General features: G+C 34.3%; 1 protein-coding gene across 2 annotated transcripts in view; it reads left to right on the forward strand.

The window, feature by feature from the left end:
• The window catches only part of LOC128231556 (protein UBASH3A homolog), a 30039-nt gene extending 13442 nt beyond the window's left edge, over positions 1–16597 (forward strand). For both annotated transcript variants that reach the window (XM_052944550.1, XM_052944549.1), the window contains 9 exons: positions 2167–2359; positions 3461–3630; positions 4801–5009; positions 7359–7500; positions 8977–9130; positions 9650–9772; positions 10944–11036; positions 11824–12069; positions 12541–16597. In XM_052944550.1, coding sequence (XP_052800510.1) covers positions 2167–2359; positions 3461–3630; positions 4801–5009; positions 7359–7500; positions 8977–9130; positions 9650–9772; positions 10944–11036; positions 11824–12069; positions 12541–12794 — 1584 coding nt within the window. In that variant the 3' untranslated portion in view covers positions 12795–16597. The remainder of the gene's footprint in view (positions 1–2166; positions 2360–3460; positions 3631–4800; positions 5010–7358; positions 7501–8976; positions 9131–9649; positions 9773–10943; positions 11037–11823; positions 12070–12540) is intronic.
• The last annotated feature ends 1381 nt before the right edge of the window (positions 16598–17978 follow it).

Genomic DNA, 17978 nt, shown 5'->3' on the forward strand with positions numbered 1-17978 from the left:
CGGAAGATAACTCATGAAATGCTAGACAGATTTAAAAAAAATTTGGTACACAGGTGTAACATCAGAAGATACAGGTCAAGTTCGATATTGGGGCTGGTGGGGCCAAAGTCAAGGTCACTGTTACTAAAAATAGAAAAACGGTTTCCGGACGATGCATCATGAAAGGCTTGACAGGTTTGAAATTTTTTTGGTACACAGGTGTTACATCAGAAGATACAGGTCAAGTTCGATATTGGGGCTGGTGGGGCCAAGGTCAAGGTCACTGTTACTAAAAAAAGAAAAATGGTTTCCGGACGATAACTCATGAAAGGCTAAACGGATTTGAACGTCTGTCGGTGGGTCAAGGTCAAGGTCACTGTTACTAAAAAAAGAAAACGGTTTCCGGACGATAACTCATGAAAGGCTAGACGGATTTGAACAATTTTTGGTACACAGGTGTAACATCCGAAGATACAGATCAAGTGAGTGAGCTTGTCGGTCGGTCGGTCTGTTGGTCGGTCGGTCGGTCGGTTTTCATGGTTTCCGGACGATAACTCATGAAAGGCTAGACAGATTTGAAAAAAATTTGGTACACAGGTGTAACATCAGAAGATACAGGTCAAGTTCGATATTGGGGCTGGTGGGGCCAAGGTCAAGGTCACTGTTACTAAAAATAGAAAAACGGTTTCCGGACGATAACTCATGAAAGGCTAAACGGATTTGAACAATTTTTGATACATAGGTGTAACATCAGAAGATACAGATCAAGTTCGATATTGGGACTGGTGGGGTCAAGGTCACTGTTACTAAAAATAAAAAAATGGTTTCCGGACAATAACTCATGAAAGGCTTGACAGATTTGAACATTTTTTGGTACACAGGTGTAACATCAGAAGATACAGGTCAAGTTCGATATTGGGGCTGGTGGGGCCAAGGCCAAGGTCACTGTTACTAAAAGAAGAAAAACGGTTTCCGGACGATAACTCATGAAAGGCTAAACGGATTTGAACAATTTTTGGTACACAGATGTAACATCAGAAGATACAGATCAAGTTCGATATTGGGACTGGTGGGGTCAAGGTCACTGTTACTAAAAATAGAAAAACGGTTTCCGGACGATAACTCATGAAAGGCTTGACAGATTTGAACATTTTTTGGTACACAGGTGTAACATCAGAAGATACAGGTCAAGTTCGATATTGGGGCTGGTGGGGCCAAGGTCAAGGTCACTGTTACTAAAAATAGAAAAATGGTTTCTGCTTCATAACTTTAATTGGGCATGAGATATTGTGATGAAACTTGCTGTATAGGCAGCCTCTGTGAAGACAATGCTTGTGATTGAAAATGAAGCAAGTGGAGTAAAGGTTTTTGTGCACTGTTACGAAAATAGAAAAATGGTTTTGTCTTATTCCAGAAGAAGTCAGCTAGAGCATCAGCTAGTTTTTCTTGTCAGCAGTGTAACTTCTAAATTACTCAACAGATTTAAATAAAACAATACATGCATGATAAAAGAAGATGCAGTGTGCAGTAACCTTGGAGTTATGGCCTCTTTTCAAAGGAATGGTTTTCCATTCCTGTGTCCAGGCGGCATTTGGGGGTATTCGTCACTCCTGTGACAGCTCTAGTTAAAAACAGATCTTTACATGTCTTGTTCTTCGACAGCTAGAAATCTCAGAAAAAAATCAATTAAAAAACCAAAGCACTGAAAGCACTGGGGTATTACAACAAAGTGATCATGTATTATGTGTACACGTTTTATACATCCATAGTCCGCATCTTAACTGTGCATCTGCAGTTCAAAATGGAAAGAGTATTCCATGTGTCTGCAAGGAACAGACCAGACAATAATAGTTTACTTATGCAGGCAGCGGATGCAGATAGAGTGCATACGAAATATCAGCATACATGTATCTAGGTTCAGTGAAAGGAAATAGATTTGTCTCTGAGATTCCATTCTCTTCATTTTAGCTAAGGCATATTAATTTTAATGTCACAAGAACCTGCTACTGATATTTTAGGGAATTTGATAAAAAATCATCATTTATGCATCATTCATCATATCTAGCAGGGAAAAGACATAGTTGAAAAGCCATTGTTTATTCCAGCTGGGTACTGAACAAAATATCCTTGCATATTGTACAGAACAATGTTATATAACTGAGAATTACATGTATACATAATTTACAGGTTGAGGACAGTAAATGTGGCATGGTAAAAAAGGCCCTGAACATGATATCTGAATACCTTGATGAATGCCCTGGCCCCCTCAAGCTGGACTTCTTTAACCAGAACAACTTCATAGGATGTTTTCTCAAGGATAACTGCTATAAATACTTCACAGAGCTTGTCAGCAAGTTTGGTGCTGAGTGTAAGAAATATGGTGAGTTTAGAAACAAAGAATTATACTTTTTCTGAAAAAACTGAATATACCCTTATATCAGTAATAGAAGTTTTATAAAACAACATCAAGGCTTAAAATTGTATTAGCTTTTCTTTGTTAACGAATAAAAAAGAATAATTGGGGAGTTGAATGAAAGAAAAATGTAATTATTTATAAACAAGTAGGAAAATAATATATTTGTCTGTTAGGTAATTGGTTTGTATAAATAAACACCCAAGTTTTGTAGAAGGAATTTAAACTATTAATTGTTACATGTTTGGACAGTTTCACAATGTTAAAAACTTCAACTATGTTGCTTTGTAAACATACTCAGATGTGTTTTAACCCTAAAATGCTTATTAGTATGAATATAGATAAAACTTAATCCCGTAAATGGAATTTATAATTGTAAAATAACCTATCCTAGCATTAAGTTTAAAAACAAATACATATCATGCTGGCTAGTGAGTACTCACGCTGGCTTATGAGTACTCCCAATTATAAGTACTTCAGATGGCTTGTGAGTACTCCCGCTGGTGTATCAGTAATGCTCATGGCAGTTTTAACATAATTTCACAGAAATGATCCTCTATCAAATTCCTTCACCCAATGTTGATCTGTAAAAGTCAGGTCAATGGTTGCAGAATTTTCATTAGGGGACTGTATATCAGAGTCCTTCACCCCATTGTGATTCATAAAAAAGTATAGCCACCATGTCTATATGGATAAGTTTGAAAAAAAAATCTTCAGAAACCATTGGTCCAATTTCAAAAGATTATCACAGAGTTTCACTAGCAATGTACGGGAGCGAGAGGCCCAAAATTTTGTCTGATCAATAACTATGGAACTTTTTGTCCAATTATGTGAGAGATATTTGGCCATATTGGCCCTCTTGTTTAATTAGTTAACATTTAATATTTATTTTTTTTAAAGAAATTTGAAGTGTTGAACTTACATTTCTACCCTTACCTATTTTAGACAATTAGTAATCAAATTAACATCAGACTGCACTGAATCTAGGCTTTAGATTATTTTCATTGTTAGAATATTAAAGAACATGTAGGTATATATTTCATGAGGAAAATATCTACTACCCCCCAGGAATCAATGTTGAACCAGTGAAGAAACAGCTTCACATCACATTGGCTTATCAGTATTCTTCTGAGTACCATGAAGAGCTGATGCAGCAGGCTCGGGGGATCGACCTTAATGCGGCATGTCAGTGGGAGGTCCGTTTGTATTCCCGGGACCCAAGGGTTGGCAAAAGTGAGGTAGTATAGTTTGAGCCTTAATATTCTTCAGAAAGCTTGTGTTAAAGCTGCACTCTCACAGATAAAACATTTTGACAACTTTTTATTTTTTTGTCTTGGTACGAGCAAATTTTTGCGAAAATCCAAGGAAACCAGCTAAATAAGACTGCGGACAAAAAATTAGATCGCAGATTTTTATAGTTTATTTCAAAAATTGATGTTTTATGCATTTTTCTTAAACCGTTAGTAACAGTTTAAGCATAAATCATGAATTTTCGAATGGAAATATGAAAATCCACGATCTGATTTTTTATCAGCAATCTTATATCTTTGGTTTGCAGATATTTACGCAAAAATTTGCTCTTTCCAAGACAAAAATAAAAAAGTTGTAAATGGTAAATCTGTGAAAGTGCAGCTTTAAAGGGGCTTAATACAGGTTGATGCATTTTTTTTTTTTTTTAATGCATCATTAATTCATTTGACGTAAATGATCAAAACATAAATAAGCATATGTTTTTTTGTACAGATAATAAAAAATATTAGCCATAATTTATTCTGGCGTTTTTTAACTGGGGAATTTGTGGCCATGTAGCTGTTAATATTATTTTAAGGCTAATATTTATAAACTGTACACAAATCATATATAGCTTGTTTCGGTTTTGATCATTAAAGTCAAATGAGTTAAACATGATTATGCTTTTTTTATATTCATGAACCCTTATTGTGTCCCTTTAAAAGTTTAAGTGTGAATGTAATTTATTGTATCATAAATCTACAAGCAAAATAAATCACAAAATCTAAGCTTGTCAGTTTTCCATGTAGTGTATGTCCATATTCCACTCTGCCAATGTAATGTAAACTATGATCGTGATAAGTTGAAATGAAATGACTTCCTCAAACAAAATACTGGGTTTTTAAAATGTTATATAACATGTTATAACATACCTTCCAAATGCCAGTAGCGTATATAATACAAGGGTTATTGGCTCTGTATTTTGATCTGGGAGGTTGTGTTTGTATTTGTCAGTTTTTATTTTGCTCTGCAAATATTTACTTGAGTTGAATATAACATCCCATATCAATGTGCAGAAATAAAATCCCTATTCTTAAGCTTTAAAAATGTGTACAAGTATGCTATTTCAAATTTGCTGTTTACAAATAAATTTTCAGTATGTCCTTTAACTTATTAAGGTACGGAGAGTGAAGAAAACCTACCATGCAACGCTTGAGGATGAGCTTGACCTTATAATTGGGGACTATGTTTTTATGGACCCCAATGAGCCAACACGAAGCACAGATCAGTGGTATTTTGGGACGTCTTGGCTGACGGGGCGGCAGAGCATGTTTCCGGGGCCATATACTGAACGGACTTCAGAAACGTGGACTTGGGCGTTACATGCGTATGTCTTTTCCATGGTTGACATTAACTTTACACAGTCATGTATATTGTATTGTATAAGTACAAGCATACATTGACAGCAATCTTTTCTGTTTTAACACAGTGTTTCCATCTTATCAATGTCAGAGCGAAGAACAAAATATCATGGGATGAAGATCTTCAGATAATCACTTAGCAAGTGTCAGAAATCAAATTAAAATAACAACTTCCAAATTCAAATATAACCAATGTTATGTTTCTAGCCAAACTTTTTGTTTCAAAATCCCTCCCATTTTCATCAAGAATAAATGATTGATTTGCTGCATGATAAGACGGTCCCAATAACTCGTGCTTTCCAGCATTTGTATTTTTGAAAAGGCCTCCTTTTTTGTTCCTTTTTCTTGTTAAAACCTTCTATAATAATAATATTTATAATATTTATCCTACTTTTGGTGAAAAATGCCAATATGTACATTAGTTTTTATCTTTTTTCATTAATTTTCTTCACCAATTACCTTGTGAGTCCGAAGCCGCGCTTATTTAAGGAATGAATTGCGGGGTTGATGTCATTATCGGGTTATGAACGCAATTGGGCTGGTCAAAGAGTGTGAAGTCTAAAGGACTCCACGCATACTTTGACCAGCCCAATTGCGTTCATATCCCCGATAATGACATCAACCGCGCAATTCATTCCCTATATTTACACCAATAGTTCATTATTTCATTCAAAAATTGTTGAAAAAATACTTCATTTCATTTAAGAAAATCTTTAAGCATTCCTTTCTTACCCATTCTGTAAATAGAACGCCCCGACTGCAACCGGAAACATTTTTTCAAATGACATCACAATAACGCAGGAAAAGAGCAACCACTTGAAATCACTTTTAAACGTAAACGTAAACCATCCTGAAATGGCCTGATGGCTATAAATTTTTCAACTACTTAAAACTTTCATTCAGTGCTTAGTACATTCACATGTTTGACAAAATAGGTATTAGATGTTAAAAAATGTTTTTTTAAGAAAGAAATTTAAAATGACCTTAAGCTGGTGTTCTAAATACCTTATTTTCCTATTTTATTGTTGCAAAAAACTGCTACTTTCTTCTACTGTTATGTAATAAAATCTCCTATTTTCCTCCTACTTTTTCAAGGGACCCTACCTAAGAGCCTGAGTAACTTTTACTGTTCATACAAGCTACATGTAACAGTTACAGGAACATGTTAACACCGTTTTATCAATAAGAACCAGTTGCTGGTCAAAATGGACGGTTCAAATGGCAATTGGGCTGGTTCAAATTTGAAAAAAATAAGTGAATTTTAAGTAGAATAAGTAGAAGCTGGTAGGCTCCTTTACTATTTTAGACTGTTCAACTGAAACCTTTGAGAACCCTGATACATTGTGAGTATTAGTTTTTATTAGGAACATAAAGTAGGGTTTTAGCTTAGTTAAAAAAAGAAAAGTCCTGCAGGAAAGTGACAGGGTTGAAAAGGACACATTTTATCAGGTGGTCAAAAATTGCCCGTTCAGATGTTATCAAAATTACATTGGAACACCGGGCATCAAAATTTAACATTATAATTGTGGATCAGATTCCTTAAGATAAGAAATTAAGAAATGGCTTAATATGTTTAATAAATACCAACCCAGTGCAGTTTGAAATATGGACTTATGGAAGTGTGTTTGAAAAAATGAGTGTTGCTTAAAATTGTATAAAATCAGTGGTACATGTGGTTATCTGAAGCAATTATCTAGGATCGAGTATTTTCAAAAATTGATTGTTTACAATCTTGGAATTGATTATTTCTCTGTGGCTGCATTTAAACAGCAGTATGAAGTTATGAATTATATGGTATTCTGTACATTTCAGCTGAAACCCTTAACATTACCTTTTATCATTAAAAATAATACTTACAAATATGAAAAATATGGTAAAATAATAAGAAAACTATGGTAAAATAATTCCTTTTATTCATTGTTAAGTCATTTATTAACATTTAAATGCAGCTTGATATTCTTTTATACAAATAAAAAAACATAAAATTGCTTTTATGAATATTTCCAATTATGATTTTAAACTGGTTTTCAATTCATAGATATAATAACCAGGCCCCGATTTCTCGAAACTTCTTAAGTCCCTTATAAAAGGATTAAGCTAAGCTCAATATTTATGGTTTTCAATAAATTGTGTAATGTTAACTTCTTTAAGAGATTTATGATAATCAGAATAAACCAGTTTTCATTCATCAAAATTCAATATAAGTATGTAATATAGCTTATTGAAATAAGCTACTGAAGCCAGGGGCCTTGGTGTTGATGACCTAGCTATGCTGATATGCAGCATAAATTAAAAGATTTTTTTTTATTTTTCAGGTCAGAGTTGTTGGTACAAAAGGAGACACCCTCCCCAGTGTGTAACGGGGACAGCCATGCACACATGCCCTTGCCCAAACCCCCTAAGGCTTCAGGGGAGACCTATGAAGCAGTCTGGAAGGCAGATCCGACATATGCCAAGGTGCGTACTTGTACTTGTATGTGTGACAGGCGCGCCATGGGTTTCTAATTTGTCTGGTGAAGGGGTACTTGTCTGTGTGACAGGCGCGCCATGGGTTTCTAATTTGTCTGGTGAAGGGGTACTTGTCTGTGTGACAGGCGCGCCATGGGTTTCTAATTTGTCTGGTGAAGGGGTACTTGTCTGTGTGACACGCGCGCCATGGGTTTCTAATTTGTCTGGTGAAGGGGTACTTGTCTGTGTGACAGGCGCGCCATGGGTTTCTAATTTTTCTGGTGAAGGGGTACTTGTCAGTGTGACAGGCGCGCCATGGGTTTCTAATTTGTCTGGTGAAGGGGTACTTGTCTGTGTGACAGGCGCGCCATGGGTTTCTAATTTGTCTGGTGAAGGGGTACTTGTCTGTGTGACAGGCGCGCCATGGGTTTCTAATTTGTCTGGTGAAGGGGTACTTGTCTGTGTGACAGCTAGAGCTGCAACGATTCACTTAAAGTTTGATTCAATTCAATTCTGATATCAAACATGTTGATTCAGTTATTTTTGCTTCAATTCATGTTTTACTTATTGCTGCTAAATAATATTAAGTTGAATATTTAAAGGATATTTAACCATTGCAATAATGAAAAACTAGGGCAGTGTTTCATGAAGAACATATTTTAACTAACAAATCTGTTTACATAACAAGTTAAATAACAAAAAAAGCACACACTTTAATCTGTTGATAAAATTTTAATGAAAAACAAAGCGTAACAATAATTTGTAATTTATTTAAATTTAGTTATCAGATAGTTTCGTTTATAAATGTTAGGTGTTTTTCTGTACATGTCGTAATTGACAATTTGACAGACTTTCTGAAAAGTTTGAACACATCGGCAGAATGACTCCTTTACAAATACTGCATAAGATAAGTAGAGTTTCCAGACTTTTGATAACTATTGTCATCGAAATAATTTTTACGTGTTGCTTCTTTTATCAATCCCTCAATGGGACCATTGAACACAGCATGAAATGTTTGCCTAGGCCTAGCGTGGTAGCCCTGGAACATGCTGAACTTTTTGGGCTTATCTAGGCTTAGCATGGTAGCCCTTTGAACATCTGATAATTTTGGGCTTATCCTAAACATGAAGTGGTAGCCCTTGAAAATGTTGATCATTTTGGGCTTATCCAAGGCCTAGAGTGGTAGCCCTTGAACATGCTCATAATTTTGGGCTTATCCTATACTTAAAGTGGTAACCCTTGAACATGCTGGTCATTTTGAGCTTATCCTACGACTAGAGTGGTAGCCCTTGAACATGCTGGTCATTTTGAGCTTATCCAAGGATTAGCCTGGTAGCCCTTGAACATCCTTTGGCTTAGGAGAAGAAGCCTTTGCCTACAGTTTTGTGGAAATTGTTGCTCTTGAAATTGTGTTAGGGAACAGAGGAAATTTGTCTATAATAGCCCCTGTTTCACATGTTTCAATTATAGAATTCTATGTTTCAGGTGAACAAAGAGGTGAAGAAGTCACCAGTGCCGAGGAAGGAGGTGAGACCCCAGGACCTGGGCATCCCGAGATCCCTGGTGGTGATGAGACATGGGGAGAGGATGGATTTTTTGTTTGGCAGGAGTTGGGTGGACCTCTGCTTTGATGATGATGGTGAGGTGGAGGAAGATTCAAATTAGTAGAGGCAAAGGGACTTAATTGCAGTTTTTTAGTTTCACAATGTCATGCAAAAACTTCAACATTACTATAACTCAAGAAATGGTTCACATGTTACTAGTGAGAAATCAAATTTTATTTTAAGTCGGTATGACATAACAGAGAACACACAGGCTGTGAATAGCTATTGACCGACTACATAAATAAAAGGCAAAAAAAACAAAACTAGAATTATAACCATTTAAGATATTCTTATAAAATTTGGTATACACTTTACCAGTGAGAATGATACCATGTCTAGTAAGGCGAATAACACTTGCAATAATATGTGTCATGTAATGTCTCTTATTGCTAAAAATGTCTAATTATGGCTGTAAAATAGATGTTGACACTCTATCTGTGAAAATATTAATCAAATAGCAATTAAATCAACTAAATAAATAATTATATCATGTACCGTACAATATGCATGTACCAGTTTCAATAAAAACATATCTTTAATTGATGCCCCACTAGGTAACTACAGACCATCAGATTTGAACATGCCGAAATCTATGCCCAAGCGGGCGGGCACTCATTATGAATACGCAAAGGACGCACCCCTCACTACCCTTGGATCTTTCCAGGCACACCTGACAGGTATATGTTGTTATTTAATACAGCTTACCATATTGAGTATTTGTATGCTATTAAATATTAATGATAGCATGGAGACATGAATTCTTTACATAAAGACTGTTAAATAATCACATACATATTAAGAATGTTTTTGAAATGACCAAATTATGAATATTAGCATTAAATGAATAAGATTAAACCCAATTCAATTTAAAGCAAACTAAAGTAAGTTATTTCATACATGTATTTCTAATAGATGTAACCCAGAATTCACATAACCAGGTTTTCCCATGCAGCTACTAATAAAAAGGTGAAATTTGAGCTATTGAAATTCATGTAATAGATCACTGACTCTATTGTTTTTGAAGTTTTGTTGGTATTTTAGAATAGTACAATTTTGTTTGTGTGTACCAGAGGATTATCTTGGGAAAACCGAATACTTATTATTCAGGGCTTCAACTATTATGACCTGTTTACGCAGAAAGCATATTGAATAAGTTTTTGTTTGTAATTGTAAGTAAGAAACATTGATAATATCCTTATAACTGTTGAGATACTGTATTGCACTGTGGTGGTGCCATCATTCTGTGGATGGAATATATCAGGTTTGTTTCAATAACAGGTTCTTTCTTGACCTTGTTCATTGGTCTGACTAGTAAAGACTCAGTGTGTGTATACCACGTTATAAATTATGTCATAAATGCTACGTCGGAAGGCAGTATTTTGCTTTGAATGAAGACTTTAAACAAAGTTAACTTCACTATTTCTCTACCATTTTAAATGAAACTTAGCGCAGTCTATGCAGCTTACGGAGCCCCGCATTTGGGTTTTTCCCAGAGTTTGATTGAGAGTTTAGTTTCTTAAAGCACTTGACAAACCTTTTCACAATATGGCCGTTTATGGAGCACTGTCAAAACATTATTTAGGAAAAAGGTTTGTCGAAGTGATTGATGAAATAAATCAGCTTATAAAACTTCAGTAATAAAACGAAGGCGGGGCTCTTTAAGCGGCTTAGACTGCCCTTTGTTTTATTTAAAATGGTGTAGTAAACAAAAAGTTGTCTTTGATTTAAACTTTCAAAATGTTGCCTTCCGCCTTAGCATATATATGACGTAATTTATCACGTGGTATACACACACTGAATACTGTTTTAAGAGTTATGCAGGTCATAATTCACTGTTTCTATTCTCAGGTGAAGCATTGAAGTCGAAGGGAATCACCTTTGATCATGTGTACGTGTCGCCGTCCCTGCGATGTGTTCAGACTGCCACCAGTGTTCTTAAAAGTGAGAACTGCTTGAGTATATTCGAAAAACTTTCGAATATGATATGGAGAACAATAGCTTATTTGTGTATTTTAGCTTTGTGAAATAATTATGTTTAGTGTTCAGGAGATAAAATATATTGCCACCACACACTGAAACACTATTTTTATTTCATGCTAATAATTTATTTAAGTCAATAATTAAATGATTTTTGAAATTGGCCGAATTTTTGCTAAATGGCATAATGGATATGATGTCATAATTTTTTACCAGTACTCACTACTGTGTGTATTAATTTCGTTTATTACAGGCAATAGTCTAGAATAAGAGAAACAATGATTATTTTTTGAAAATTCACTTTTTTCAATGTTATACTTATTTAGATAAGTACAGTATATGTAGTATGAAATTTTGGCCACTATTTGAAAAGTTGAGACATATTGCTTATAAATAAATTATTATCATACCATACCAAATGTTGTCTAGAAAACTGTTACTTAAAGGCATACCATAAGAACATATACATATGTTACATGAACAATATCTTGAGTAGAGAAATTCTTTCTAAAAATCTGCACGACCTCTTCTTGGTTGTTATAAACATATACTTTTATACTCTACTGCTGCCTTATTGTTTAAAAAAACTGAACATGACACAGATGGTAAAAAATGTGCAATGATTACCTTTTAACATGCACTCTTTCACTAAATATGCGTGTGATAATAGAACACAACTCTTTAATTTAAAGATTAAATCTCTATAAATTGTCTCATGTAATTATTATTTCAAGTGCTCTACTGTTTTCAGGTATGGGTCAGGCAACAGTTCCCCTGCACGTAGAGCCTGGGATCTTCGAGTGGCTCGGATGGTACCAATTAGGGCTGCCGAAATTCTTCACTCCAACGGAATTAAAAAGCCACGGGTTCAATGTGGACTTGTCATATAAGCCATTTGTGCCGATAACCAAATTCGATATGGAGGAGAATATAGAAGGTTATTATCGGCGCTCCGGTGAAACATCAAGGAATATTGTGATTCGACATCAGCAAGAAGGTAGGTTCTTTGAAAAATATTAATTTCTTGTGTCCTGAGCAGTTAATATTTTAATCTTTAAAATATATAGACTTATCTCACAAGGGCAATACATGTTATCTAAATTTGGTATGATTTTTGGCTTTCTTGTGAATGGGGTTTAGACCAATTAAATACATTAAATACATATACAAGTTGGTAAACTTGAAAAACTGAAAACTGAAAATTCTGATACTTCTATACAATTCAGCTGGAGCAATTCTTATGTGAAATCAACCTACCACGTTATTCTTTAAATCTCTCAAACCTAATTACCTTCAATTAAATCGAATTCTTAGCAAATTTTCTTGTGTTTTTGTAATCGTTATACATAATGATATCCCAGTACATGCACTGATAGCTATTGTTATGCGTAAAGGTTTTTTTTTGTTGGTTTTTGTAACAAAAGTGATATTCTTCATGTATATCAAACACATGACATGTTCTTTACAGGAGGCAACATCCTGATTCTTGGACATGCTGGAAGTCTCGAGGTCTGCACGCGTCAGTTGCTTAGGAAAACTCCGCGACCTGATCGAGATTTCCGAGATCTTTGTGCCAAAGTGCCATACTGTGGGTTGCTCTCTATTACGGAATGTTTACGCACCCAAAAATGGAGCATGGGAGATGCTCCAATTCTATCTCTGACACATGGCCAAAATAAGCAGATGGTGATGACAAAACTGTTTTACCCATCAGAGTTATAGTTTACAGTGATGATGTGCTGAAAAATTATACTGAACACTGCTTTCATTTTGCGAAGATTTGATTTTTCCGCTAATATTAGAAATTTTAAATCAATTGCATTGCAAATATAACCTAAATCAGCTGATGAAAATCTTCCGAAGAGAAATTTTCAACACAAGTCCTTAAGATTATCTCTATTAGGTATAAACTAGTGCATTTAGTAGCCCCTTGAAGGAATGGCCCTCTTGATGGAATTGCCCCTTTATAGAACAGCCCCTCGATGCCTATATTGAGCGGATGGAAAAGTATTTCTGTACATGTTTAAATTAAAGAAAAAAACATTATATCATAAGTTATGATGAGCTGATGATCTTTATAAAATACAAGTGTGCTGCATGCATTTATATTCCGAATAAAACTAGAATGTTTGTATTAAATAGACATCAGATTCTGTAACTTTAATTCATAAGATGATTCTGCTTGGGAAAATCATGCTTTTTCCAATGCCATATGATATATTTGAACAAAGAATAAGGCATTCATTTGAGTTTATACATAAATATAGGTTTTTACCTTGAATATTCCACGTTAATGACAAATGCATTATTCAAACAAACAGGTCACATGTCACTAAAATAAATCCACCAAGCATTACACAAAAATATAAAAAGGCATGTTTAAAACATTTTCTTATGTAAATAATACTGTTACTTATAGATTATCATAGTACATGTATCTAGTTCTTATATGTCATATTTCTTTGATTATTCTGGTGGTAGATGTGTACAATTATGATTATTCCTGTGGTAAATAGGTAATCACATTTTGTTAGATTGAGTGAGAAAACACACACACAAGAATTTCTTATTTTTTAACCACGTTTTTGTGGTTTCATGCAAAAAAATATCCTTTGTTTAATCATCAAAATACTGATTTATATTGTATTTATTAGCATTTATTTTTTCTGTGCAATCTTATTTAGCCAGAGTTTAATATGGTCAACCTTAAAAGTTTCATATTTGCAACACTGTAGAAAAGAATAGCTAGAAATAAGGCTCATAGTTTATTCTAGTCTTTTTCTATGTATATATTATTACAGATGTTGCCTAGACACTACGGGTACAAGTGGACTACTTTTAGTTCATTAATCCTGGACTACTTTTAGTTCATTAGTTCTGGACTTCTTTCAGTTCATTAATTTTGGACTACTTTTAGTTCATTAAATTTGGACTTATTTCAGTTCATTAATTCTGGACTACTTTTAGTTCATTAATTTTGGACTTCTTTCAGTTCATTAAGTTTGGACTACTTTTAGTTCATTAATTATGGACTACTTTTAGTTCATTAATTCTGGACTACATTTAGTTCTCTTAGTCTGGGCTACTTTTAGTTCACTAGGTCTAGACTATTTTTAGTTTACTTTAGTAGGGATATATGTACAATTTACAGGTTTAGAATAACACTACAATAGTAAGAGGTTTATGAGAATGTCAGCAAGCTTAGCGCACTTAAAAGTTACATTATGTGTAGCTTCAAAACAAGTTCATATGTGAGTCATGTTTCGCAACCTCATTTTTATGTTACAGCTATGTTTTGTTTGGTTATTATAATTTTATCATATGACGGTAGACTTGTTCCCCAAGCTTATTTGTTTGTTGTTTTTTTAAGAAAAAAAGTTGAGCTATTGCAGTAGCCACCAAGTTGTCATGCAAAAGCTTTCACCTTGACCATTACTTAAATACTGTTCAAGATATTGGAATGAAACTTGGTACACATGTATAGTAAAGCACACAATCTTGACTTCTATAATAGTCAACTGAAAAAACAAGAACAGATCAGTGTTGGTTTTTGCTCAGTGATTCTTTTGTATAGATATTTCTTTAGTTGGTCGATAGAGTTTATGATTGATTGAAGTAAATTTATACAGGCAGATAATTATGGAACCTTGTTAATTATGGAACCTTGTTTATACATCGATTTTCATTTTGATCTTTAAAGTGCTGGGCATTTGGATATTTCTACACAATGTAAACCATTGAATTGAATTAAACTAACACAATGCTGCAGGCAGCATTTTTTGTTGTTAAAATTATAAGTTTGTTTTTTATATTTAACTGTCTGTTTTTGAATGTAAAACATGGTATTGAGATATTGTCATGACCGTGGTGATGTTATAGATGTGAAAACACTTGAATGCTGGAAATAATGCTTTTTTGTAGCAAGTTTTACCATGCTTGACTCACCATTTGTTGAGTTTCGCCCTTATGTTCATTGAAATGAAGCCAAATTACCCTGATAAAATTATTTTTAACTGGTAAACAAATGAAGGGATTTACAACCATAGTCACATGATAACCCTGGACTAACACATGCATGTAGATATATTCCTTTGTTGAACAAAGTAGGAATGGTAAATATTGAGGATGTTGGTAATCTCAGACAATGGAGAAAAGACTAATGATATTGATTATGAAGTTATTGTATATTTTAACATGTAATAAATTGTTGCCGATATATTATTATATGATATGAACTTCCATACAATGATCGCTACTTTTTTGGGGTCGAAACATTATTACCATATTAAAGTTTTCATTTCAACATCTGCTTTTATGCACAAGCTACATTTATTGTTGGTTTGCATTTTTTCACAATCATTTTGTTAACAGATATATCATATGATCCGTCATGATTTGTCGTATAATACATAATTTTGTTCAACAAGTTTATTAAAAAAAAATTCACAATCAAGTATTTTGCAAGATTACAAACATAATTCCTGGACAAGTTGAAAAAAAAAGTGAATTATATCATGAAGAGTGTCAGATTCTTTTTATGACATCATGCTTCTTCCGGTAAAAAACCAATGTGTCCACTGGACACGTATACCCTGACTTGCCTCACATGACACAGGAAATGTTAAAAGAACTGTTGCTATTCACCCCAACAACATTACCCTAAGGTTTCAATGACTCGAGGTCATATATTTTTGGAAGTTCGAAAATGCCAATTTTTGGTAATTGAAGGGCCATAACTCTCCCTTACTATGTAGAGCTGCAAACTGAACCCCGGGTGCACAACTTCATCATCTCAAAACATTCCGACAAGGTCTCAAGTTTGCATTATACTTGTGGACAGATGGACAAGGGCAAATCTATATGTTACCTGTTTTAAAATTTGAGTATTTTAATTCAATTTAAATTGAAAGAATAATAAGATGATATCAAGTGAGAATACCAACATAGACACTATACTTTAAATGAAATTTGCTTGTTCAAATTGTGACGTCATATCAGATAGGATGAATTTAATATACTTTAATGATTGACGTCAGTTTAAGTATTGAAGGTCTTTAAAATGTATAAAACAAATCAAGAAGAAATAACATGTTTTCTATTAAGATTTAGATGGAAAATACTACTTCATTCAAATCATTTTTTATCATGAAAACTAAATGAGAAATGAACAACTTGCTAAAATATTGCAAATTAACAAAAAAAATTTTTTCAATTTGCGTACAAAGACGATGTGTGATATATTTTCTGACCAAAAGGAATATAGTAATGTTATATTACTCATGTGTTATACAAAAAAAATATATGTATATATAAAATATTTTAAACTGGAAACAAAGTAAAGCATGTGATAAAACATCATCTTAAATGTAAAGTGGGAGAAAAAACATTGCCAATTTTTGATGATTTTTACACTTGGGTTCATTTGTGCTATATTTATCAGATATTATTTAATCATCTTTATATTATTATTACTGTTCTGTACAAATTTCATAATTTTGTATTTATAATAAATATATATTTCACAATTTTGATTTGTTGTTATTGGCTTTCAATCAGAGAAGATGTCTATAAAAATATGCAGTTGCTTCTAAATTGCATATTGGTCTGCATTTTGAGTCCAACCCATTGCCTTCGAGTTTAACCCATCTCCTTCCAGTCTGATCCAACGCCTTCAATTTGACCCATCTCCTTCCAGTCTGACCCATCACTTCCGAGCCTGAGCCGATGCCTTTAAATTTCCGAGTCTGACCCATCTCCACGCTTTCGAATCTGACCCATTGCCTTCAAGTTGGACCCATCTCTCCAGTCTGACCTATCTCCTTCAAGTCTGACCCAACCCCTTTGAGCCTGACCTATCATCTTCAAGTCCGACCCATTGCCTTCAAGTCTGACTGAATCTGACCTATCTCCTTGGAGTCTGACCCAATGCCTTTGAATCTGACCCATCTCCTTTGAGTCTGACCCATCAACTTCCAGTTTGACCCATCTCGTTACAGTCTGATCCAACGCCTTCGAGTCTGACCTTTCGCTTTCGAGTTTGACCCATCTCCTTCAATTTGACCTAACGCCTGAGTATAACCATACACCTTCAAATCTCCTTTGAGTCTAACCCATCGCTATTGAGTTTGTCCCATCTCCTTTGAGTCTGACTCAACATCTTCAAATCTGACTCATCGACTTTGAGTTTGACAAATTTCTTTCCAGTCTGACCCAACACCTTGAGTCTGACCACCCATCGCTATTGAGTCTGACCCCTTGCCATCTGCTACACTGATGGTATTTAGATAAATATATATATATATATAAGGGTGAAATTATCACCACATCAAGGGCACAAGCCATGCTAATAATACGGCTTTATTCTGGATAAACAAGCTGTCACAGGAACATGATAAAAGCTCCCAGTTTGGTCTTGTACGACTGATAGCTATTTGTATAATATAAAGGTAATTTGAATAGATATAAATTTACTAATGATATATGCACCTGAGGAATTTGGTTAACTAAAATTACAGTTGAGAGCCTAAGATACATTTTATTGCTGGGCTCCACTGACCACCAAGTGCAACCTTGACCTTTAAGCTGGGACCACAAATGGTGATACATCTTCCAATACTGTTCCACAATTCTGTGAAGTTTGGTCGTAATCAGATGGAAATTTACAAATGTTACAGCCAAGACAAGAAATATTCATATGAAATCCCTATTGGGCTCCAAAATGACCACTAAATTTGAAGTTGACCTTTTAAGGTGAAAGCTGTGGGCGACACACCTTCCCATGATGCTGAACAAATGTGTGAAATTTGATCAAAATCTGATGCAAAGCGAAAAGCTACAACTGTGACTATAATTATTCCTACATTTGGTTATAACCAAACAGGATTTTTTCCACAATAATTTGAACAT

The sequence above is a fragment of the Mya arenaria genome, chromosome 4, assembly GCF_026914265.1.
Source record: "Mya arenaria isolate MELC-2E11 chromosome 4, ASM2691426v1".
NCBI classification, from domain to species: domain Eukaryota; kingdom Metazoa; phylum Mollusca; class Bivalvia; order Myida; family Myidae; genus Mya; species Mya arenaria.